Consider the following 27185-nt stretch of genomic DNA (forward strand, 5'->3'; position numbering starts at 1 on the left):
TTTACACTGGGGGGGGCGGGGGGGAGGCGGAGGGGAGGTGGACTTTAATTAGAGCAGCTCTGAGGAACACTCTAATTAAAGTGCCCACAGTGTCTTGTGTATCAGTATCCCTGTACTTCTAAATGGTGGTGGGGGCGCTTTAACTAAAACTTGTTCAACAAGCTTTAGTTAAAGTGCCCCCACCACCATTTTGGAGCATGGGGATGCTGAAATACGAGACATGGAAGCTGCAAGAGGATACCAATTGTTAGTATTAATAGATCTGCTCTGGACTGCAGTAATTACAGCAGAGCACAGCAGCCTCTCTGCATGTCTACAGGCACCCTTAAGTTTGATATTATATTGATTCAGGTTTATCTTAAACCAGTTTTGGCCATTTTGAAAATTATTTATGTACACTGCACTTCTGTTGTGGTCCAGATTTGACTGGTTGCTGATCACTTTTACAGGTTTATGCATAATTTCTCTCCCTAACCTGAAACTCATGGCCACCAAGATGGCTATTACTTCTCCCCTATGGTTGCAGCAGAGTCCTGTGTTAACACTCTCCCTGCTGGTGAGGCAGCAGCTTTGGGATGAAGAGCCACTGAGCAGAGTATGGATGAAGCGGGGCATACAGTCTTTGGTATATTGATGAACTTGGTGTGGAAGCAACACTTCACTGTTTACAGCAATTTATATAAAGATCTATTTATAATAAAGAAGCAACAGTCTTACTACTGTCTTGCAAGCCTTTTGGCTGTCCTGGACACCAGGAAGTCCCAGCTGCCTGACCCAGACTGTCTCCTGGTATACTACACTTGTTTGACATTGTCAAAAAACTTTGGAAGAATCTTCTTTTTTGTTCTCTTTACAAAAAAAACAACACCATCACAAGGTGTGTGGAATGCAAGAAAATACAGTACTTCCTTGGCATGCCCATTCCTTCCCCCCTCCAGCCTTTTTTCATATGCCTTATTTCTGTCTCTCCCACTTCTTTTCTCCTGTATCTCTAACGTTTTATACCCCTTCTCCCTGAGCCGATTTAGACATGAAAGGAGGGAGGCTCTCTATAGGTAGTAACTGAGGTCAGTCTCTTTCCATTAAGGTGTGAGATGTGAAGTGGTCTCTTCTCATGCCAGGTAAAGAGAAAATAGGCCCTTCAAGTTCAAGCTGCTGGATCAGGCTGCCTGGTGGCAGTGTCACAGTATCCTCAGCAGATACTGACATTGCAAATATACTTGAAGTGAGACTAAGACTGTAATATTATGCATGTAGTACTTCACAGGCCTGAATTCCAGCCTTTTCCTGCATGTCCTTCAACTGCCATTAACTGGGTCCAGTATACCCTTTCACAGTTGTGGAGGGATTAGCTGGAGAGGGATTACTGAGAGTCATGCATGTGGAGCTTGAGGAATCAACCAGACCTCATTCCAGGTGCAAGGCTATATAGTTTGTGTCCACAAAGCTGCACAAGGTGACTGCCCAAGTCTAATGGTATACATGGCAGTGGTCTCCAGGGATAAGTGAAGGCAGTATATCAAAAGACAGCCTCATTACAGAAGTAGTGGGCAATTGCATTTTTTATTCTTTGGGTGTTTTTTATGGAGTAGACTCAGTGTTTGTATGTTATTGTGACAGAGAGCCTGAGGCTCTCTGTTACTTCAAGAAGAAAAGCAGCCCAGTCAGGGAGCTCTGCAGGCTAGGCAGGGGGCAGCAGCTGCCAGTTTCCAGAGCAACAGGGCTAATGAAGCAATTAGCAGCCAGCCCAGGCAGTCACCTGACCGGATGAAGGCAAGGCCCTGGGAACATATGAGCCCAAGGCTGGAGCCGGCAGCGGAGGCTTGTCCTGGCTGCTATAGCTCCTGCCCAGGACAGCCACCGAGGGATGCTGGGCTGTTAGCTGCCTGTAGGAACATGAAGGCTCATGGTGCTGGGAGGTATACTGGCACAAGGGAGGAAAGAAAGTTTGCCATATCTTAAAAGGACAGAGAGCTGTTTTCTCTGTTGCTGTTTATATTACAGCCCAGAGGCTTATGATTTATGTTGTTTCTATTGGTGGTTAGGGATGAGGCTGGAAGGGGAGACAACAAGGCCTTGTTAGTGCCCAGGGGGCACTAGATTGCCTTCAGCTCTTCCAGGGGCAGGCTGAGGGCTTGAGCTCTTATTGAGCCCAGACCGCCACACAGGGAGCAGCTAGGCCCATGTGAAGCAGTCAGTATTTGATTTAGATTCGGCCAATACAGGGGACAGTGATTTGATTCAGAGATTCAGATCACTGTCCTGAATTGATTCAATCAAATTGGATTTGGAAGATTCAGCACTGATTTGGTGTGATTTGGTGATTCAGCTATAGACTATAATGGGGAATCACTAAAATACCTTTAACTTTCTCATTTTTTTGCAGAATTTGATGAAAACAGCAGGGATGGTAGCCCCTTCTAAGGGCATGAAACATGCCAGGTTCAAGGAGATAGGTGCAGGCCCGGGGCTTCTGTAAAAGTGCGCCTCAACCTGTTGAAAACAAACTCGTGTCATGTACGTGTGTTCACAGATTTCATTGACATTAGGGCTGGAAGGGACCTTAGAAGATCATTGAGTCCAGCCCCCTGCCCAAAGGGCAGGAAGTCAGTTGGGGTCATAGGATCCCAGCAAGATAACCATCCAAATTTCTCTTGAAGGCGTTCAATGTAGGTGCATGAACCACCTCCAGTGGCAGGCTATTTCAGACCTTGGGGGTTTGGACAGTGAAGAACTTCTTCCTTATGTCCAGTCTGAAATGGTTTTGCTGAAATGTATAACCATTTGACCTTGTCATCCCTTGGGGTGCTCTGGTGAACAATCATCACTCCAGATACTGCTGAACATCCCTGATAAACTTATAGGTGGCCATCAGATCACCCCTGAGCCTGCCGTTTTCCAGACTAAAGAGAACCTTGCATTTTTTGGTGTTAAACACCATCAGCTTCTCATCTGCCCCCTTCTTGAACCTGTCAAGGTCAGCCTGGATTGCCCTCCTGTCCTCAGGTGTAGATGCTTTACCCACACCCTCAGGTATGGATGTTAACTGGGTTTCTGGTTGTAGTTGTGTTGGTCAAAGGAGCAGGCAGGAAAGGTTCTTTGAGTAGATATGATATCTTTTGTTAGACCAACTGAATAGCTGGAGAAATATATCTTGGCAAGTTTTCAGATTTAAAAATCCTTCATGAGGCTAGGGAAGCATCTACAGTTGGTGTGTGTGCTCTTCCTGGATGGAATGAATAGTAAAGAAGCTAGAGGCTGGGCAGCAGGCAAGAAAGCCAGTGAGTAAAAATCTAAATTGAGGCGTTAGGGGTGAGAGACAGGCTGGGGGCGAGGGCGGGGCAGGATGTAGCAACCAGCTAAAATTGAAGAGGTACCTGGGGAGTCAGATGTCAGGCAGGTTATAGTGTGTCATAAATCCAATGTCTATATTGAGTCTATTGGTTTTTATAGCTAGTAGATTTATGAAGTGAAGTTTGTAGGCTTGTCTACAAAAGGAGTTTTGTATATTCAAAGAAGCACTGAACCTTGCTAACCTCATCACCAGAAGTCAAGTTCCTACAGCCCAAAATACACCGAATGGATCCAGACCATGCCATGACAAGAAATGCAAAACCTGCCAACATATCTCCAGTACCCCCACAATAGAATGATCACCATTCCTGGATCTTATAGCTGCACCTCCAGAAACGTTATATATATCTCATCCAGTGCACCAAATGCCATGATGGAAAATACATAGGAGAGATCAAGCAAAAACTGTGCACCAGAATGAATGCACACTGGACCTATTAAAGACAAGAATGCCCAGTTACCAGTGGAGGCACAATTCTCACAAGAAAACCACTCTCTCAGTCCTGATCCTCAAAGGGAATTTACAAAACTCCTTTTGTAGACAAGCCTAGAAATTTCACTTCATTAATCTACTGGATACAAAAAATCATGGACTCAATATAGACATAGAATGTCAGATTATAACCTATCTGACATCTGACTCCCCAGGTACCTCTCCACTTTTACCTACTGTAGCCCCCCTCCCTCCCAGCCTGTCTCTCACCCCCTGACACCTCAATTTACATTTTCACTGACTGGCTTTCTTGTATATCAGCCCAGCCTCTGGCTTCTTTACTATTCATTCCATCCAGGAAGAGCGCACACACACCAACTGCAGATGCTTCCTCAGCCTGACAAGGGTTTTTAAACCCAAAAGCTTGCCAAGATGCATTTCTCCAACTATTCAGTTGGTCTAATAAAAGATATCAGATTGACCCAAAGAACCTTGTCTGCCTTGTGTCTGTTAAGGCAGAGTGAGTTGAATGCAGCAGGGATGGTAGCCTGTAACAAGGGGCCTTCCCACCTGTTTCTGAGCCAATCACCCACCCCTCTTTCACCTGCCATGCCTTGATGAAAAACTGATTCAGATGTTACCCAAGTGGGAGACTGTCCATTTAGGCCCTGATGTCTAAGGGTGTCATCGGTTCTGCAGCTCTGTACCTTCCCTACACTGTGGCCCATCTTCGCAGATGGCATCCCAGGAACTCAACCTTACCTGGAGCCTCACAACTCCATTCCAACTAGTAAGCCTCATTTCTCTCAAATATCTTACAGGTCTGGGCTTTCTCCAGCCAGGACTGTACATGCGTGTGGTGGATGGGGGTTTTCAGGTGCCTCCTACCTGCCTTGCACCAGGGAGATTAGTGGTCCTGGCATTTCCTGGGGCTCCTGTGCCACCAGCAGTCCCACCAGGCCTCCCTACCCTGGCAAGATGCAGTTTTAGATCATACCCAGGACCTGGGGCGTGGAGGAGTCTGACAAAGCCCGGCAACCCTCCTGGGGGTGCAAGCCCCTGGATATGCATACCAGATGAGAGGAGGCTGCCCCTGCCACCTGGGACTGGCACTAGGTGCAGGCTGCGCCGAGCACCAGGGAAGGTTGCTGCTGCCGCCAGTCTCAGGCAGCAGCAGCAGCTTTCTGTCATTTGAGGCGCAGATCCAGGAGCCCACATCTCGAGGAGGAGTCTGGCACAGCCCCACAGTCCTCCTGGGGTATGGGCCCCTGGATCTGTGCACTGGATGAGAAGAGGCTGCCACTGCCGGCAAGTGTCAGGAGTTTTGCTTTGAACAGTTTGAGGTGTAGTTTCTCAGAGACTTCTGCACCAATCTTCTTGAAACTTGGCAGGCTTAATGACCTCAGAAGGGGCTACCATCCCTGCCCTGCAATTTTTATCTGAATCAAGCATGAAATGACAAAGGTTTAGGGATTTTCATGATTCTCCACTATAGTCCATGGGTGAAACGTCAAAACAGGTTCAATGAAACAAAACAGAACAGTGCTTCAAAACGAAATGAAACACTGTCCCTTTGAAACAGCAAAATGGAAGTTGAAACAAAACACTGCTGTTTCACACAGCCTTAATTCTCTGATGCTGCTGAGATGCTGGGAGACACAGCTTAGTAACTGACCCTAAGGCAAAGCTCAGTTCAAAAATTCTGCTTTTTATGTTGTTTTCCATCTCTCTCTCAGAGCACTGGGATTGGATCAGTCACTGGCCAACTACACATGTCAATATCAGAGCTGTCCTTCCCCCCCTCTTCCCACTCCCTCTTCTTACTTCCTGTTTTTCTGCAAGCAAGTCCAGCTTTGAAACTTGAAACATTTTGAAACTTTCGAAAGTTGAAACAAAAGGGTGCTATTTCACACAGCCCTAGTCGGCAGCCTCTCTATTAATTTATATTTCCATCAAGGCATGGCAGGTGAGACAGGATGGCACACTAGGGGCAGAGCAGGGCAGGGTCGTGGAGCCACTAGGGGGCATCACAGTCACCCCGGGACCCTGACATGTTTCAGTTATAAGCTCCTTTACTATACTATACTTCAGTTTTCCTAGTGTGAAAGAGAGGTTACACTTACAGTAATCATGTGCTCTGTTCCCAAAACATTACATAGCATCTCAAGAGACAGATTGCTACTGTTATAGTCATGTTAGGGCATCACTTACATGGAAGAGAATTGAACCCCTGCAGTAGAATCTGACTATTGTCATTTTCTCATTTTCAAAGGTTTAAATTTCTTGCTCAGCCACAGTTTGCTGTGTAACAGTGAGCATGTTACTCTTGCTCTCTCTCTGCCTCAGTTTCTCACCTGTAAAATAAGAATAATAGGACTTCCCTATCTGGCAGCTTAGAACAGAATAAATTCTATGCCCTGTCTCTCTCAGTTCTGAATCAGAATGATTCCAAACTGGTCCCTCCTGACCTTATAATCTATATATATTGTGAAAATTTACCATGTCAGCAACTGATTGACTGGAAAGTAACCTTACTTTCAACTAGCAGCATACACAAAAATCATTAGTAAAAATGGATTTCAGTGAACCTTGTGCAATAGTTTCAGAATCGCTAATGTTTTTCAGTGACTGTAGGATGGGAGTTAGTTAAAGAAATGAGGGGAGAGGGTTGTTAGAGGTAACAGCAAATCAATGGCTGCAGTATTAATTGGCAAATTAAGACCTCAAACAAGAAAATACTAAACTTGAGGCAGTATGACTGTTCCCAGTGATATCAGTATTATGTGCATCTAGATAGATAAACATAGGTATCTATGTATAATAAAAACCTAAACCCCTGTAATAAAAACTTCGGCATCCCAGAAAAAAATCATTTTGCCTTGGAGTCATATGACAAAACACAAAGTTCATTACAAGAAAAAAAAGAAAATGAAATATTTTGACATAAAATTGTGATTTATAAAGTCAGAAGAGAAAAGAACACAAGAATCACTAGAGTGGGAAATGCTATGAGATGCGAATGCTTAGTTAACAACATCAGTTTCTATCATCATTTACTATTAAAACTGTTTTATTGAAACTATAGCTAGACAACAACATCTATCTGCACGATGTTTAGCAAGGCAAATGATGGCAGGCTAAAGACAAGAAGAATCATGGTAATACCATTTTTTAAATAAATGGAGTGAAACTACATTTACAGCGGATTAAGGGAATGCAGTACTATTCAAGCAATCAGAAAGGCAGATAAAACAGATGTATCAGCTACTATTTTATGAGGTTAAACTCTTGTATGCTACATACACATAATTGACAAGGAATTCATTTAACATCAAAAACATATCTGACAATCATGAACCTTTTTAGAATGGTGGGTGGGAAATTTTTCATTGTAACAAGTCTCTTTTGGCAGGTCAATACATCATTTCAAGAGAGCAGACCCACCTCTTTCAAGCTTCAAACCTTTAATACTAAAGCCCCATGATACAGGTGCTTGAAATGTTCCCTCCTGCATAGAGCACAAGACCTTCTGTCATCCATGCCCCACTTTGGCAAACACTATCACAAGCTGAGTGATCAGTTGACAATGTTTATCCTTCTATACCCAAGCCCACCATTTAGTGCTTTTGTAATGGTCACCTTAGGATATAGGAACTGCAGTTATCTCAGATGTTCTCTGTCCACCCCAACCTGCTTCACCATTTCCTCGAACATTTTGGCCCTGCTGAACAGATTCCTCCCATTTTTTCTCCCTAAGTTAAGCATTTATTCATTTTAAGAGTAGGAGTCTGTCACTAATAATAATAATAATGACCAATTCTGACAACTCCTTTTAGCCCAACCACTTTTGAGACTGGCTAGAAGGGAGAACAGGCACCAGTGTCTGTCTAAATAAGAAACTAGGGATGTACAGAGCTGTAGCAGAACCAGTTGGCAGCATCATGTGCTGTGACCTTTAGGTATTCAAGTATGCTTATATACACTACTGCTCCTCCTGGCTGAGGAAACCAGAGACAACATTCCTAGCCACCTCCCACGAAGAGCAGCCTTGAGGGGTCCAGGCAGATTTGGCTTGTGATCGCACACTTGGAAAAGAGACTAAGGGGTATGGTGTATCTAGTGTGCTTCCCCTCTTTAAACCGGTCACGTAAGTGAAAAGGGGCCAGTATATAAAACGTTTGGTTGTTCAGCTTAAATATACATCCTGCTATTGTATGCCTCCCAAATTATTCAGAATTTTAAGGATATCTTAACCAGACTAAATATACTTTTACTTTGAATCTACTAGTCTTTTACTTTGAATCTACTAGTGACCACTTCTAGCCACAGTGTGGGGGCACGAACATTTCTGTAGCCTGTCATTCACTTCTATTCAAAACCAAGCATGCAAAAGACATTCCTCACAGCATCAAAAAGTTCCAAAGGAAAAAAAAAAAAATAACCACCCCAAAACAAGCTTTTGAATGAAAACTCAAGAAATACCTTACTTTATAAAACCTGTTTGTTCCTCCAAAATTTAAAGAGAGGGACCTCTCGCCTCATCCCCAAACTAAATTCTGATAACTGACTGGTTGGCATGGACTGTGTGGGTGCCCAAGAGCAGAATCTCCTTACAGAAAAAAAATTAACAAAAAAAATAAAAACCCTTCCTCTTGAACCACTCCATTCATATTGGCTTCTTCCTTTCCTCCTCCCGAAGAACTGCAACTAATTTGTCAGCAGAGTACAGAGTGTATGCACTGTTTGAGATAACATCAAAGTAATGTAATTAAGGTGATGAACCCAGTTCTTTATCATAAAATTTTAATTAATCTCAATATACTTTTTAGCAAAATTTACAAAAATATTTTTAAACATATACACTTGCTATATATTCATTGTTTGCTTCCACCCACCCCACTTCTTCTTTCCCCATTTTCCTTTTTTGTTTGCCTGAGCTGGTATCTGTTCCTCTTCAGTTTAGTTCTCTGAGACATTATATTTATATTATATATTAACAATCTGTTACTTTTTCCTTTAAGGTTACCCTTCTAGCTTTCCTTATTTCTTTGAACATTGTTTATTTTCCACCTTCACTTCAACTGATTTTTTGTGCATAATTCTCAGCAGTATTTCTCACTTACTTACTCTGTATAGTCACTTTTTTCCCTTTTAGATTCCCCTTGATAACTTTATTTCTACACTTTGTCTTTCATGCTTATCTTTTTACTCACGTGCTTCATTTTCTTTTCTAATTGCCCCAGAGTGAATTTCCATGGCACAGTGGCCTGGCCGGTAGTGGTGATGGAGGGGGTGCCCTGGAGAAGGAAATATTGGGCCACTTGGAGCTCCAGTGAATGGCAAGTGGTGGCAGTAGACGCCTAGTGTGATTGCAGGAATCGTGATAACAAGAATTGCGCCAGGTGCCTCCTGCCACCACCTGCCATTTGCCAGAGCTCTGAGGGGCTCCCTTTCCCCACTGCATGGCATAGGGCTGCTGGACACCTGGTGCTGCCACCTGCCATTCACTGGATCCTGATCCTTCCTTCTGCAGAATGTCCCCCTCACCTAGGGACTTTGTATAAAGATAGACTGAGCTACAGCTGTTCCCTTTCCCTCCCAAACCCCACCTGTAGCTGGCAGCTGGCCACATACAAGAGGTGGGGCTGGGCAGAGGGGCTGTGCTGACTCAGCTTTGTGAAAGCTTGGGGGTGGGTGAGCTAGGTGCTCAGCTGAAGCAGCTAAGCACGGGCCAGCTGCTGGTGCGCCTCCCTGTGTGGGGCTTTGCAGGGAGTTGCAAAGAAGCTTGAGATGGTGGCAGAAAGTGACCTGACTTGAGTTGGCAGGGGATCTGGTACAGAAGTTCGATATAGCAGTCTAACCTAAATTGATTAAATCTGAGACCATGTCAATCCAGGTCTGTTTTAGACTGGGTTCCACCGTTTTTAAACCAGTCTATGTGCATTGAACTTCTATTCATTTATGGGTGTAGATCACATTGCACTCACTTATACCAGTTTGTGCAGTGTCTGTACCTGGCCCAAATGAAGTCAGTAACAGCAAGAATTCTCATGTGTACTCTGGAAGGGCTAAGCGTCTTGTCAGATTAGTCAATCTGTGCTCTTTTACCATTCTTTCTTAATCTCCTTACAGAGCACTAGGACTTTGATTACATTAGACTCCTGTAATGCAGAAGTGTTGCTATTAACTTCAATGAGAATGGGAAAGCAGGCAAAGATAAGTCCTAGGACTGAACTATATGCTGCCTCCTCTGGGATTGCCAGTCAGAGTTGAAGATCCTTTCCTCCAAATTAACAAATCATTAGTCCAAATTATTTTCTCCTTCTCGAGTTTAGTTTAGGATTTCTTAACACTTGTGAACAGGCCTACAGACTTACATTTCATTGCTCCTGTATACAGCAATCATTCCTGAGCCACCCCTGTCACTCATCCAAACCTCTGAAGAGCAACCATTTTTTATCCTTATAAGCTTCCATGGGCTGGAAAATGAGGCTGCTTCTCTGCATTTTCCAAATATTTTTCCCTGGTAAGTAAAACATGTTTGCCCCTTTCTGGACATCTTTTTATGGGATGATATGTCTCTCAAGTAGTCAAACAGTTTCCATTGATATTGATGAAAGATTTTCTCAAATCAGGTTGAGAGAATATGATCCTTGGTGCATTTATATTTTTCTGAGAGAAACACACTGTTGTGTTGTCCTTGGAGCAGAGCTGGAGGCAAGCATCATGAATAAAAGTATCTGAATGTAGCAGTGTTGGTATGCATCTGATGCATGACATTTTCTTTTTTTTTAGCTACAGAGCCATCAGGGAGATGAACTTTATCAGTCACAATCTGCATCCCAGTGGGATCAAGGAGGAATTACTATGTGCCAGGCTTATGTCAATCCACAAGCAGAGAAAAGAGTACAGCAGTCCTTTGGAAGTCATATCTCCCAATGTACATAATATGGGTGGGTCCCTAAGCTAGGTCACAACTAGGACCATAATAGCAATGCTATTTATAATGATTACAGACAGCTGAACTTTTTAGAATAATAAATAGTTTTGCAAAAATGGTCCTTTTTGACACTGAATGGGTTGTTTTTTCTAAAAGCCTTGTTTTAATGCCTTAATATTTAAATTTATAATGCAAAATAAAGTATTTCAATATGATTTTCTAAACTGAAATGTGAAAAAAAATCTGTTGAAGCTGACCACATGCATTTTTTAAATTTTGCATGCAATAATTTGAAAATTGGCTAATGATGCTATAAATCTATGTTAGAACTTTGTTTTTCAATATTTCTTTCCAATGAGATCTCCTGCATATGTTTTTTTTAACCTATAGATTTAAAAGCCCTTTAAGCAAAGTAAGTGTCATTAGCCCCCTGTGCAGATGAGGAAGAGATGATGACAACAGCAAAAAAATAACTTGCCTGAAGTTACACAGAAGATGAATGATCGGGTGGGAAACAAAACCCAGGCCTACTAATTTCTACTGCACAGCCCTACCCATCTGAACATGCTGCTTCCTATTATTATCTATTAAATATGCAGAATTTGTCAGCCAAGTTGTTGTCATGCATATCTCCTGAATACAGGAGGAATGGTGCTAAGCTTTGATATCAGTGCTTGGTTAACTGTTGGTAAGTGCTGCCTTTTAATGCAAATATAATTGGAAAAAACAAGAGATAAACTTTTTTCTTCTAATACTTCATGACTCCAGAATTCTTTTTGAGGAAATATATTACATAATGAAAAAAAACCCCAATCCTGCCTAGAGATGTACTTTAACTACAAATCTTCATTTAGATGATTATGTTTTTGCAGTAGATCTTTGGATTAATTTAGCCCTCACCCATGGTAGAAAAAGTGAGAATTACAAATAACATTCAAATTTGTTTTCCTTCTCTAATGGTAGTCAATGGAATTTTAATATCAAAACCTTAATCCTGCTTTGCAGTTTAAGTGTTTTAACAGTGAAGTAAGCAATAAATTAGATTTTTTAATAAAAAAAAAAAGATGAATAGAAAACTAATTAATTTTGTAGGTTTTGCAAAATTTTGCACATCATTTTCAGGGTGTGATGTATTCCTACTATGATTTTATTCCATACATGGGTAGCTTTAAAATAAGCAGCTACTAATTTTATGCTCTTTTTTAATTGACCTCTGAAAAGAATATTTTTGTGCATTTTTTTTTCATAACAGCACTGCATAGGTGATAGTTTTTCAGGCAAATCACCTACCAATTCATCTCTCTCCAATGCAGGCCCTGATACAATAAATTACTGAAGTACTTGCCAAACTTGAAGCATGCAAGCAACTCCACTGAAGTCAATGAACTACTCATGTGCTTAAAATTAGTACCTCGCACCAGTACCTTGCTGAATTAGAGGTCTTGCAGTACCCTGCATTTCCCCTGGATGCCTGCGTGAGAGTTTTGCTTAAAAAATGATAGCACATTGTGACTGCAGTGTAGAATTGGATTCTACCTTGCAGTACATGCTGTCCTATCGAAGGGGAAAGAATTGCACAGCAGGACTTGAAGGCAGACTCAGGTCTATTTCTTATCAGCATCGCTAGAGAGGTTTCCTCATTTTCTATGCAATTCTAAATTTTAACATAATACATTGCAGCCTGCACGGTTATATTTTATTTTGCTTGTCCACTCTGGTTTTCTCTCTATAATCTTAAGTAAGTTGTAACAACATTATCACTCTTTCAAAGTTGCAGCCCTTTTTGTCAACAGTTATCATTTTCTTATGCCAAAAAAGGCATAGTTTCCAATTTTTCACACCGTCTACATTTTGTAAACACCCACTGTTTTATTTCAAATTTAAGTAGGAGTAAATTTGTAGCAATCTACAGTGTAATACTGAACTACAGTGGTGTTAGCAAGGCCATGTTTTGGCCACTGATTCATGTTTTGAAATAAAAATCTGGACATGACAACACAGAATAGGGCTTTTCATTTGCTGGCTTTATATGGGTTCCTAATGGTGTTAAGAGCCAATCTTGACACTTGAGGGCGTTGCATGTATTTTTATGTTACAACTCCACTGTCAAGTGATTTTTTTTCCCTAGTAAGGTCACATTAATAAATAAAAGCCAGTTTAATGGTGGTCTGTGTCCTTAAAACAAAGCAAGAAGCATATTATTCTAGATCCCGGAAAAACTCATTAATTTATAGTTACTATCAGAAAGTTAGACAATTACTTTTCAGCTATTATATTAATATAGAGATGCAGAAATACTGCTATACATGATAACACCTAACATTCCCTTTCAAAAGCTTAGAGTGGAGGAAGATGTTAGTATCTTAAATGAAACACTGAATCGGCTGTATGATTCTTTTAAGAAAGCACTACCAACATAATTGTTACTTTATTATATTACAGAGCTTGAACTATTGCTTTTTTAAGGGGGTAGGAAAACAATCACTAATATTAGAGATTAAATTTTCAGAGAGTTTATATCCAAGTATTTCTAAGGCCCTCATCACTGTAGTGTCTGAGCACATTTGACTTGTCTTTGGCATTTTTAGGAATAGCCTGGGAATATTTTGAATGGCAGAGAATAAAAGATTCTGACTGTTAAAAATATCAAGTATTTCCTCATAAGGACTGCATGCCTGCCTCTCCCATAACATTTTTCTTTCTTTCTGAACTGGGAAAAGGAAAGAGGGCTTACTGCAGTGCTGTCTGAAGGTATCCATTTGAAGCCGGGATGATTTTACAGGCATGCTGCTTCAGCTTTTTTCTAGGCTCTTAGAATAGCACACCCAAACCCCAGAGTTTAGGAATGGGAGAGTGTTGTTCCCAAAGTCTACTTTATTTAGCGTTTTTTCTCAAAACAAAACAAAACGAAACAAAACAAAACAAAAAAAACAAAAAAGGAAGAGGAAAGAAAAGAAAAGAAAAAAAAAGACCTTTATTTAGTTCCCTGGGTTCTCTATATTGGGCTCCCTGTGCCTAATTTAGCAACACAACCCTCCTTTTGGGAGCCTCTCTTGCCCTGGTTCCCCAGCCCTGAAACTCTGCCCAATGATTCTTTTTACCATTTCTCAGTCTTTGACTTACTCCTTTCTCCTGGCTAAGGACTACAATAGCTTCCAAAGCTTCCTCATATTCCTCCACAAGATCAGCAAGTAGCTTCTTTCTAGGTCACTTGCCAAGCTAGCTAATAATGTGCCTAATCCTTCCCAGATGAACTTAATAAAGTCACACTTATCTGGGCCAGCTGGAAAAGATGGAAGCCCTGTACTATCTCATCTACAAGATTTAAGATGGAACAAGCTCTGTGTTTTAAATATTTTTTTAACTGTCCTGAGATCATATATCTTCCTCTCAGTGACTGTTTTATGGATTTAAGACAATTCTTTCTTTGTACTCGGGGGGAGGGGGGGTGGTAACTGGCCTTGGAAACCATCTCATCTACCCTCAAAGAACCAGAACCATATCACAGTCTTTATATCTTTTAACTCAGACTAGGAATGAAATTTTGCTCCACACAGACATTATAGATTCACTAATTAGCTAGTGAACCTATTTGGATGAACAGCAGTTATGTTTGAATCGGAAAGATGACGGTCTCTACAAAGCCCAATTTTGTCACTGCAGGATTTCCTAATTCAAGACAACGCCCACAGAAGCAGCAAGTTTCACAAGCAAACATTCGGAAATGTCAAGGTGATCGTTTGGCACAGCTCTCACACAAATTCCCACTGGGGAAATGAAAGGGAGCCAGCTTTGTGACAGCCCTTTTCAAAATATAAGATATTTTTTATCATGCTATAACTTCCATTTGAAATGAGTTAAAAGATTGGCCCTTTCTTGTCTTTTCAGTAGGATTTTCCTCAACAGAAAATTCTTATATATTTTTTACACTTGTCTAAGCCATTATGCTCTCAGTCTGCTTAACAGTGGAGAAGGTTATAAAACAATATGCTTGCTTTGGTTTGGAAAGATCCAGGCATCATTTTACATCCTAAAAATATATATATTTAAGTGCAATTTAACTGTGTGGAACCAGGATATATGCAATGCTACATTTCTTCAAATCTTTTGGTGAGATTTATAAAAAAGTTTTTGGTAAACAGGGCTCCAAAACTACCAAGTTATTTAAAAAAAAATGCTGTATTTTCCCATTTCCATCTCTTAACAGGGAACAGGCTTAAAAAACCCTAAAGTGTTTTGCTACTGTTAGAGATAGTAGCTTATTTCTGATAATTGGAAACTTTTTTCTTTGGCAGGGGGTAGCCTTAATTTATGCTTAATTATCTCAGCTTATTCATTTAAAAGCCCTTACTTTTGTGTGTTTGTTGGGTTCAACTTCTCAGTCATTAATGAGACCACACATCATTTGCTTGCCCAGATAGGTGATTCTAATATATTGTCAAGAATAGTTTAAAAACAAAATGAATGTTATGGAGAAAGGTGTAACCAATACTAGGTTTTAAAGCATCTAAGGGAATCTTCAAATATGTACAAGGCTGGAAGCAACACAACACCAAAAATGGGAATGGGCAAAGAAAAAATATGCATAAAATTGCAAACAATTTAAAAAGCATCATATCTGTGAATCTGACTGTTATGCTTAGATAGTTTTCTGTTCCCCAAACAGACACAATAATTTCTACTTTTAACATAAAGAGGTCATGAAATTTAATCTCTATTAGTATCACTCATTATTTTACTACCAACCAAATAATAAGAACTGAGAACTAATGAAATAATATGTGAAGTGTTCTTTTTTCTTGTACTGATTTCAAACACTTTAATTGGTGTTTTTAATAAAGATCCTGTTTCCTTTTAAAAACAGCATGGCTCAGTGGTAACTCCACTAAAATGCCAGGGAGGTTAATGGGAATTTTGCACAAGTAATGACAGCAGAACTGAGCACGAGGTTTGATAATGGATTATAGTCTTTTATTTCTACTCTAGGTTACTGGTTCAAATGGACGCTTGTTTAGTAGTGAATGAAAGTCATTCCCCAGCAGCCATTCCCCTATTCAGTGACCTATGTGAAACGAGGCGGGCATCTCAACCCAGTCTCCAAATAAAAGGCATCCACAACACACATACAGAAAAGTTATCATTAATAGGGTTGGTTTTAATAAGTTCCCAAGATAGCAATTGGAGCGGAGTAGCCAACAATTTCACTGACGTGGATACCAATCTATCCTTCCACTCTACAGGTTCTTCTTTTAGATCAAAAAAGAGTTACATCAGTGGCATACTTTACTCTTCCAATGCCCATGCTACCCAGTGAAGGAAAGTGACAAGGTAACTGGTTCTTTGATTCTGGAGTTAAAGGAGTTTATTCAGCCCTCTCTATCAGCCATATCAAGTGGAGCTCCTTAGTGTCAAGAACAGTAGATAAAAAGTGGAAAGACATAGCTATTGTATGGGTGCAGCATGTGTGTTCAGGTGAAACAGTGGCAGAACCTCAGGACAACGTTCATGTTTGATACTCCTAGGAACTGACAAAAAAATGAAATAAGGAATTTAAGTCAGAATACTTGCCCAGTACACCTGTGATTTGTGCTGAAAATGGGGCGGGAACCTAGCCCATTTATCAGACAGCTATGGTATGATATGTATACTTTACTCCAATATCCAGTACATTCAAAAGATAGGAAGCAGTGCTTTAAAATGAAGGCTATCATACAGTATTAAATAACTGCTCATATTTTAATGAGACACCAGGATTTTGCTCTTTGGCACAGTCAGAAATGTTCATTTGTTTAAAAAAATAGCAAAGAGAAATATGGCGAGGATATAATAAAATAGATTATCTTTAGGTGTCCATAGGGGAAATCTCCCTTCTCCTTCCTAAGCATCCTCTATAACACGTGGGCATTTGAAACATCAGTGTGTTAGATCATTAGTACCCTGGAAACAGGAATTAGTAAGATTTTTTTTTTTTCAGTGTCTAGATGTCTTGCAGAGTCTGATTTAAATGGGGACAGATGTCTTTGGGATTGCATTCTATACACAGTATGGTAGCTACTTTTTCTAAGCACAGTGGTAGGGAAAACATAATTGGGAAGATTGATCAATGGGGGAATCTTCATAGCCTAATATTAAGTTGGCGGTGTCACCATATCCCTTTTTTATGTGCTATGAGGAAGGTTTATGCTCAACAATGCTGGTGGTTCATTTTTAATAGAAGCCTTCAGTGTGGAGAAAGGGTAACACATGATCCACTTATTAAATGAAGTATCATATCAGGAAATTAGTCAGCGTTGTAACATAAAACAAAACAAGACAACCAGAAACAAAAGTAATAGTGTTTCCTCCCCATAGGTAAAACCTAAAAGAAGTCTCCAAAAAAGGGATCATGGCAGCACTCATAGAAATCTCTGTAGGATGGTTTGTTAAGATTCAAATGAAGAAAAGTCCAGGAGTTTACCTTGGGAGTCTAAGTTCAATGCAATATCAAACTACAAGAGGAAGCCTGTTCCCCCAGCTGCAGCACCCAGCTCTGGTCATGTTCCTGTGCTAGCAAGGGCTACTTCTGTTTTCTTCATCTTTCTTTCCCTTCAACAAAATAGTGGGCATGGTATACGACACATAGCTGAGGTGGAACTTAGTGACTCGGCTTTTAATTGTGCTTTCTTCCCTTTCTGACTGTTCCTAGGAACTTCAAATGATGCAGAGCAATCACATGCCTCTTACCTTAGTGACTACTTTTGGAAAGTCACACAGTATATTTACTTTTTTCCTAATTTATATTGAGAAACTGCACCTTCTGTTCAAGACCACTTCTGTTCTTAACAGTGAAAATGGAAACAGAACCCCCCCCCCTCCCAAAACATCCTGATCCTTAATGCATCTCTCTTCATTACGCTTCTGCTTTTTTAAATAAAGGCACTGAGAACTCTGTTTAGCTTTTAATGTTGTGGGACATAGATGTTCCTGTATCCACACAAGCAATTCTGACTGACGTCAAACCCCTACTGACATCAAACACCAGCCCTCTTTTGAGCATAGATGAGACAACTCTACTCCATAGCTTGGGCAAATATTGACCATCAACCTATTTTGCATTCTCCACAATGAGTTGAGCGTTCATCTCCCATAAGCCAATATAACTAAGGCAAACCACTTTACTACTGCTAGATTTTCTAAAAGGTTTTACTAAACTTAGCAAAGGCAAAGCTCATGAAATGAAGGCAGTGGGGGAAGCTGCTCCTTATTTCTTACTTTCTTTTTCCTAATAATCTATATCAATTCCCTTTTTCTGGGTGGTTATACAGGGTCTTCATAAAGTCTTTGTGCACAACCTAAGTTTAAAAGTGCACAAGGACTGTATGAAGACCCTGTATGTAGAAATTATTTGTTCCTTATTTTTTCCCAATACATGACAGTCAGCAGCTGATTATCCACTGATGATGATTATCCTGTTGCTGATCTGTGTACCCATACTGCTTGTGGACATTCTTCTATTATTAGAGTATTTATGTGTCCATATTCTTGTACACTATTTCACAAGTGCCAAAATACCCTTATTAGTAGATTGCCTGGCTATGTACATTTCACTCAGATTAGGCTGTATAAGAAAAAAAAAAGAAAACTTCCAGCATGGTCAGTTATTCATCTCTCTGACTATATATCTTGAAAGGTGTTCCTTCTCTCATTCAAACATCACCCTTTTCTTTTATTATATTGCATGAAAGAAAAATGGTAAGTTTGTGATTTAGTTTAAAAAATAACAAAGAGAAACAAAACAAAACAAAAACAGTATTCTGTTTAACATAATTAAATGTCCTTGCTTTTTTTATACATCATTACACTTCTGACAATTCTGCCTGCATGCAGGGAAAGCAGCCATTTTGTTCTTTATGCTACTGCAACCTTTACAGATAAAGCATACCATGTTTATTCTTTACTTCTAAACTGTACCTGTTTTCTCCAAAATAAATTTATTTAGATCAAAATTGTATTTATATACAGAAAAAGTATAGTAGGCAAAAGTCCATTATCATGCTATTGTTTTAGCTAGAAGCAGGAAAAAGGGCAAAATGTTGATATTTTTTAAGTGAATCACTAGAGGTCTTGCTGGAATTTAAGTAGTTCCACCATGAAAGGGATAGTTTGTGCAGATTAAATTTGTTTTTCTGATTACTGAATTTGGCAAGAACCATAATCAAGAATCAAAATTAGCCCTTTGTCCATACAGACAGCAATACGAGGTATCACATAGGGTACATACAGACATTTGGGGAGGTTAGATTGAGTTCAAAATGGCCACCCAATTTAAGATAAATGTAAGGATGGGAGGGACTAGTGGGGGAGGTTTTTGAGGTATTGGGGAGGGCGAGAGGGGTCTTTTGTTGTGAGGGGTTCATGGGTTTGTGGGGGTTGGCAGGGTATGCAGGGGGATCAGGGGGAATGTGGGATCCATGGGAGGGCTTGAAGGGGGAAGGTGGAATTTGTGGGGGGCTTGGAGAGATTGGGGGACTAGAGGGGTCTACAAGGGGATTGATGGGGTCTGTCAGAGTTTGGATATTGTAGCTTCCACTGTCATTTGATAAATATATTATGACCAGGACTGTGAAATAAAGCCATTTGGATTCACATGGGTTGCTTGCAGACTTTTTTTTTCTGTTTTAGTTCAAGGAAGCTGTCCCTTGAGTTTGGCTTTGAGTTTCAGCTTCAAACACTCCCAAAAATGAAATTCAGCCAAAGCTGCAAAGCTTTGCCTGGTTTTGGATCAAAAGCACAGAAAAGTGCAGAATTCTCAGTGCAAACCAAAAATCAATTCACCGATAAAAAAATTCACTAATATGCAGAAATGAAGTTATTTTGTATGTGTTGTGCTCTTTCTAGGAGTCCAATTCAGAAAAACTTAAGCATCTGAAAAATCAAGAAAGTCAGAATAAAGTATATGGCAATGCAATTGAATGCTGCCTTCTTCAAATGATATCCCATAAAATACATGTTTGAAATCTGCCTTGGCAGGTAATGCCGAACACTGAAGAATTAGGAAAAAGGACCACCATTGCAAGAAAGAAATGTATCATCTTTTCTAGGGAAAATTTTTTGTTTTGGGAAACTACCACAGACAACCCACCTACACCCTCTGTGGAGGCCACTCCACAGAATCACTGCAGCTGCAGGGGCTGAGATGGCATGGTCACTAAGGCACATGGTGGACAGCATAGACGTTGCAAATTTGAGGACACAGCAGAAGCGTTCACAGTGTGGCCCTGTCAAATTCCAATAAAGCTGTGAATTCTGCTAAATACCTTGTCACAAAGAAATGAAAAGGAAGGAAGGACTGCATCTATGAAACATTACAAGTTAGTGTGCCTGTAGTCTGTAGATAATTTGTGGTGACTATTGCCAGCTCCAGTGGATTTAAGTAAATGTTGTGTGGGCACGTCCATGAATACTCTACCTCTTGGTCTGAGCATCATTGAATTGAACATCCTAAAAGGACATGAGCCCCCACAAAGCAGCTTTTGTTGTTTTGTTTTTTTAAGTCAGCAAATAAGTTTTGGCCAGAAGAGATTTTTTTCCCCTGAAGAGAAGAAAACAATTAAAAAAACACAGGAACGTTCATGGAAAAAACTGAAATGAAATCCTTGAAAGGAATTTTAGCAGCCTTTCCAAAGCAATACATCAAGAAAGGGATTAGTTTGAAACTTTGGTTGCATTACAAAGGTAAAGGTTCCTGGGCTTCCTCTCTAGGTGACCTGCAAAGCTATAATCCTATGTGCTTTATCCCTTCTGTATCTGAAAAAGAGGCCAATGAACTTTAAATCCCCTTTTGATACTTTGGGCTAGTAGCACCTTTTCCTTCCCCTATTGTACTATTTTACCCACAGAGGACAGGTGAAAATTCTATTAAGAAAAAAATGCTCAACTACCGGGATTATTATAGTTTCCTGTGTAATGAACATGATCCCATCTCCCTGTGCTTTCTCCTTGGGACTCAAGGAGGAAATGTAACTTATACTTATTTATTTTCAAAAACCCATTAAATACAGCAGAGCACATGAAAAATAAATCATAGTTCAAGGGCTCAACAAATAAATGTATAAAATTATTTTCCTTATTTTGGCAAAATACTACTTAATTATGAAATGGCATAGATTCTTGCCTTGCCTTGCCTTGCTCTTACTAGGATTTTGTTTTCATAGGGACTTCATATTTGGTCATATATACATGGTATGTCTTCTCTCTAATAAAATAGCATTTACTCATCCTTTGGGCCCTGCGAAAATTGTAGTTTCCTTGTAGAAAATTTGTGGCATGTGCACAGGTAAAGTATCATTTTTCACAGAATATTCATGGAACTACCATTTATCTTGGAAAATGGGTCCCAGTCGACCATTCTGTGAAAAATGATACACTTACCTTCATTTGGCTGACTGGATGCATCCTGGCCACACCCCCAGGAGCTGCTTGCAGGCTGTGAATGCTGCCAGCTTGCAAAGGGAAATCTGCACTTTCTGCATTTTTCTGGCACAGGCTCAGGACCCTTAAAAATCATGGTGAGGGGCTAATTTCATGGTATCTGTAACGTCCATGAAATTGCAGTCTTCTCAGGGTCCTATTCATCATATCTCTTTGAAATGTTACAATCTAGTATGACTGCCTCAAGCTCTGTAGCAGCTAGTATGTTACAGTCATCAGTGCGTACACCCCCACACTCGATGACGATGAAGTCAACAAGGAACAGTTCTACTGTGCTTTTGACACAGTCCAGACTGCCACTGCCAAGGAAGACAAGCTCATCCTCATGGATGACTTCAGTACAAGAGTTGGGCAACACTCTGAACTCTGGAGTGGCACCATTGGGAAAGACAGGGTGGGGAAAGTCAGTTCCATTGGTACCTTTCTCCTCAGCAAATATTCAGAGCATAACTTGTTCATCATAATACTATCTTCACACAGAGTGACAAATATAAGACCACTTGAAAGCACCTACGCTCCAATCACTGGACCTTTTTTACTATATTATTGTCAAAGCCAGTGACTGTACTGATGTCCCTATCACCCGAGTCCTGAGAGGTGCAGATGACTGTTGGATGGACCACCATTTAGTCAGCTCAATCATGGACATACAGCTTGCACCACAACACTGTAAACAACTTAAAAGGAATGCAGAAGAGATTTAACATCAAGGCATTCCAAAACCAGGCTCTTCAGCAACGCCTCTCCTGTGAGCAGCAGGTCAAGAAAAGCACAGTCCCTAGCTGGCCTCTTCTTGCACCAGGAAGCTGTCCCCACCACTGTCCAAAAACTTGTTTGTTTGCCTGTGAACCGCTGTATTGCTGATTTCTGAATAATATCATATTTCTTGATCATTAAATAATGATGCATTTAAAAGCAAATATTGGGAGTCCTTTCAGAAAGTGTTCCCTGTCCCCCAGAATATAACTGGGGTTTTTTTGTTTGTTTTACAAGATAAGAGTTATATTCACGTTCACAAAGAAGTTTTTGCTCAAATACAGAACAGATTTTGAGGACAGACAGAAAACGTGTAAAGTATCACCATTTTTCATCAGTGTAAGTAAAATGCTATAGAAGACAAAAACTACAGGTTGCACCTTTCAGATTTGCAGGTCAATATTTCATATAGCTCTAGCTTCAAGTAAATGTTATAGCGTAAATAGAAATACGAAAGTCTGAAGTAGACTGGAAATTGGATTTTCTGCCTCTTCAGAAATACCCTGTTTGCAGTTCTGCTGGCAAATCTTACCTATTCATTCTCTCCTTAATATGAAGAATGTGTTATATAAGCACATACATGGAGAAAGTGACAAAATAATGGACATTTTCAAGGTAAGAAGTATAAAAGTTTGCTAGGGAGACTAAACCAACACTCCCCCTGCAAGAACCCCACAGTAGCTGGCCCTGCATATGTATGCTAGTTTCTGTATAATATACAAGGACCCCTTTTCTTAGCTTCTTATCTCCAGGATATCAAGTAGCAGCAGCTGCAGTCAGTACAGGAATGTAAGTGGTTAACACTGTTGCTTGTAGCACTTACTAAAACATAGGTAATAGTTTAACTGAAAAATTGTCAGAAGGATCAGTTTGCTTATAAGTTTCAGTATTATTGATCTTACATTACCACCAGTGGCAGAGCTTCCAATAATTGGTTAGGAGAGAATCATTGCATCCATTTGAAACTCCAGAGTGGAATTTTTAGGTAGCAACTGAAATGGAGACATGACACCAAGGTAAATATCCTTTTTTCTCCTCCACGTGCTAAAAAATAGCATGGGCTTCTTTAGCAAGTTTAAACTTTAGGACTTTGTCTGTACATCTCAACAAAAAAGCATCAGCATTACATATGTCCATTCTATATTATGCCTGGGAAACAATTTACAGTATCACTTACAATTATGACAAGTGGCACCACTGTATCCAGTTCCATCACATGTACACTTGAAGCCATCCCAGGTTTGGGTGCATTTACCACCATGTTCACAGTGATTTGGCACACACCTGTCAGGACAAGATGCAAAAAGAAAATCAAAACCAGATAAGGAACAAGCATTATGAATGGCCAGATATTTAACTGATTAAACAATACATCATACTACTAGTGCCTGTTTGTCCTACTGTGGTTAATTTATCCTTGATTAACAGAATTCTTAACAAAATGTGCAAACTGTAAAAAAGATGATGCATCACAGCCTTACTGTGGTCCCTCTTCAGAAAAACAAGTTAATGATGAAACATCTTGACATAAAAAAATCAAGCTTTTAAAACCACTTATGACTAGGGAACTAGTGTCATAATAAGAAGAGCATCCTAAGTCCTAGATCCTCCTTCTGTGCAGATGGTGTCATGATTCACAGATTCAAGTACTGTACCATAAAAGATTGAAAGTTAGCAAAGAATGATACTGCGTTTCTATTCATCTTTGTTCTGCCAATAATGAGATGAAGCAGATGCAACTTGTCTGCCAACTGAGGTGGAAGTTACTTACTCTGCATTATTAAAACCAACCAAGTGCTGTGGACTTCAGTATAACAGCTTTCAGCAGGATTTTTCTATTCACCCAGACTTATGTCAAGAACAGTTCACCTTTACCCCACCTCTTTGCTCTCTCACTCCAGCTAAGCTACTGTCAGAGAACTCAGAAGATGCCAAAGAAAAGGTGGCGCAGACATGGGGGGAAGATCGGATTATACATTTACTGTTTGAAAAAAAATCACTGAAAGTGATTTCAGATATTTGAGTTTGCCTACTTTCATTTCAATCAAAAAGATTACTCTAAATAAAAATTACCACAGTATTTGTTTTTTATTTTGAGTCTAAGTCTATTAGATTTCTTTTTGTGGAATGCGCTTTCAACTCTCATTGCAAGGAATCATTTTCCCCCTTTATTTAATTTAAATGTAGCAAGGCTCAGTTCAGACTCCATATTTTCTTTGCAGGAGCTTAAGGAATTTTCCTTTCACATTGAGTTTGGCCAAACAAAATCTATGAACTACACTTTATCATTCCATGATGAAAAGATTAGGAAACCTAATCACCAAACAAATGAAAATGGCAATGCTATACTAATGAAATTATATTTTAAAGGGTTTTTTAAAGTATTTTAAAAATATTCCTGTGATAGCTACTCTGAAGCCCAAAGAATATTTCCCCGTTAGCATATAATAATTGCTTGACTATGAAATAAGTTGGAGGATGAGGGAGGCCAACAGGGACCTATATTTACATATTATTTCTAATAAATTAACAGGATGGTACAGAAACCATAAAAAAAAAACCCTTTGGAAACATTTACACATGGGTACTGTGCAATTCACTTTCTGATCATGCTATTATCATTTCTATATACCATAGTAAATATACTTTCTAATTTGCCTATGATCTCTCTTATGAGGTGTGTTACTGAATTAACCTACAGAATTTCCAAAAAGATTGAGTTTTGTTTTTAAATGCTGCTTAAATAAATTATCTTATTAAGGCAAAAAAATAAACAATTTTTGTTGCAGTAAAGAACAAACTAACCCTATGTCCAAGTCCTGCCCTTCTCAGGGTCTTGGTCCCCTGGCATCCAAGTCTAGGCCTGCTGTTGGCCCACACTTGCCCCTAGTCTGTGCCTTAACCCTGCCCCAGGCAGGATTCAAGGAGAGCATGCTCCTCTCAGGTGCTAATGGGACCTTCAAAACCACCCCTCTGAGTCCCACTCAAACCACCAAACTAAACTGTAACAAAAACCTAAGCCCTTCTAGCTATACTTAAACTTCTAGCCTCCTGGCTACATATGACATATTCCTACTCAACCATAGCCCTTAGTCTGCTGCTAGTCCTCAGCCCCTTCACTTTCTGTCTCTGGGAATGATATGCTCACAGTCTGCCACTCAGCCACAGGCAACCTACAGCTAAGCTATTCCCTCTTCAGCCTCCAGGGCCAGGCTGCTTGCCCTGGTTTGGGCCCTGGCCTATATATGTCCCAGGCCTTGCCCCTTCATGGTCAGATGACTCGCCCGGGGTTCTCTGTAGATGCCCTCTAATTAGGTTCATTAATTGGGTTAATGGCAACACAGCTGCAGCTGTGCCCCTTCTCCCCTGCAGGGATCTCCCTAGGCATTTTCTCCCTTGAAGTGACAAAGAGTCCCAGGCTCTCTGTTATATGCTTGTCTTAATCTGCTACTCAAAAACAGGAAAGAATTGGTGCGGAACGTAGAAGTAGATGGCAGCTTGGGCAGCAGTGAACTTGAGATGATTGAGTTCAGGATCCTGAGGAAAGGAAAGAAAGAGAGCTGCAGAGTAAGGACCCTGGACTTCAGAAAAATCAGACTTTGACTCACTCACCCCTGGGAGGCCATTCTAAGGGGAAAAGGAATCCAGGAGACCTGGTTGTACTTTAAAGAAACCTTATTAAGAATGCAGGAATGAAACATACTGATGCACAAGAAGGCTAGCAAGTATGGCAGGAGACCAATTTGGATAAGTAGGTAATTCTTCAATGAGATAAAACACAAAAAGGAACCTTATAAGAAGTGGAAACCTGGACAAACTACTGGGGATGACTATAAAAGTATTGCTATGGCATGCAGGAATGACAGCAGGAAGGCCAAATCTCAATTGGAGTTGCAGCTACCAAGGGATGTGAAGAGCAACAAGAATGGTTTCTACAGGTATGTCAGCGACAAGGGGAAGATCAGGGAATGTATGGGTCCGTTACTGAATGGGGGAGGCAACCTAGTGAGAGATGATGCAGAAAAGGTTGTAGTACTCAATTCTTTTTTTACTTCAGTCTTCACAGGCAAGGTCAGCTCCCCAACTACTGCACCTGGCAGCAGCAGTCTGGGAGCAGGTGAGCAGCCAACAGTGGTGAAAAAAACAGGTTAGGGACTATTTATAAAATGTGGATATGTACAAGTCCATGAGGCCGGATGCGGTTCACCCAAAGGTGCTGAGGGAGTTGACCCGTGTGATTGCAGAACTGCTGGCTCTTATCTTTGAAAACTTGTGGTGACTAGGAGAGGTCCTAGATGATTAGACAAGGGCAATTATAGTGCCCATCTTTAAGAATAGGAAGAAGGAGGATCTGGGGAACTACAGGCCAGTCAGTCTGACCTTAGCACCTGGAAAAATCATACAGCATGTCCTCAAGAAATCCATTTCTAAGCACTCAGAGAAGAAGGTGATTATGAATAGTCACCATGGATTCATGCCAGATAACCTGATTCCTTTCTATGATGAGATTACTAGCTCTGTGAATATAGGGAGAGCAGTGGATGAGATATATCTTGACTGTAGCAAGGCTTTTGATATGGACTCCTACAACATTCTTACAAGCAGGCTAAGGAAACACAGATGGGATGAACTGACCCAAGTTGGACAGAAAACTGGCTGGCAAAACATAATAATCAATGGCTCAAGGTCTATTTGGCAACCGGTATCAAGTGGAGTGCCCCAGGGGTTGATTCTGGGGCTGGTTTTACTGGCTATCTTCATCACCAGCCTGGAAGATGGCATGGAGTGCACCCTCCGCAAGTCTGTGGATGACATTAAGCTGGCTGAAATAGTAGGTACACTGGAGGGTAGAGCTGGGATTCAGAGACAGCGACCTCTACAAATCGGAGGATTGGGCCAAATTAAACTTCATGAACTTCAAGAAGGCAATTGTGAAGTCCTGCACTTAGGATGGAACAATCCCATGTACTAGTACAGGCTGGGGACTAATGGGCTGGGCAGCAGCTCTGAAGAAAGGGACCTTGGGGTTACAGTGGACAATGAGCTGCATGCGAGTCAACAGGGTGCCCTTATTGCAAAGAAGGATAACAGCATACTGGGCTGCATTAGTAGGATTGTTGCCAAAAGATCAGGTGAAGTGATTATTCCCTTCTATTTGTCACTGGTGATGCCATATCTGGAGTACTGTGTCCAGTTTTGGGTTGCCCTCTATAGAAAGGATGTGAACAAATT

The 27185-nt window shown here is 40.5% G+C and overlaps 1 protein-coding gene across 1 annotated transcript in view; it reads right to left on the bottom strand.

Annotated features, from left to right (window-relative positions):
* CNTNAP2 (contactin associated protein 2) overlaps positions 1-27185 on the bottom strand; it is a 1295029-nt gene that overhangs the window by 603374 nt on the left and 664470 nt on the right. Inside the window, exon 11 of the mRNA XM_059729349.1 lies at positions 23131-23237. Within this exon, the coding sequence (XP_059585332.1) occupies positions 23131-23237 (107 nt within the window). The remainder of the gene's footprint in view (positions 1-23130; positions 23238-27185) is intronic.

The sequence above is a fragment of the Alligator mississippiensis genome, chromosome 5 (genome assembly GCF_030867095.1).
Source record: "Alligator mississippiensis isolate rAllMis1 chromosome 5, rAllMis1, whole genome shotgun sequence".
Lineage (NCBI taxonomy): Eukaryota > Metazoa > Chordata > Crocodylia > Alligatoridae > Alligator > Alligator mississippiensis.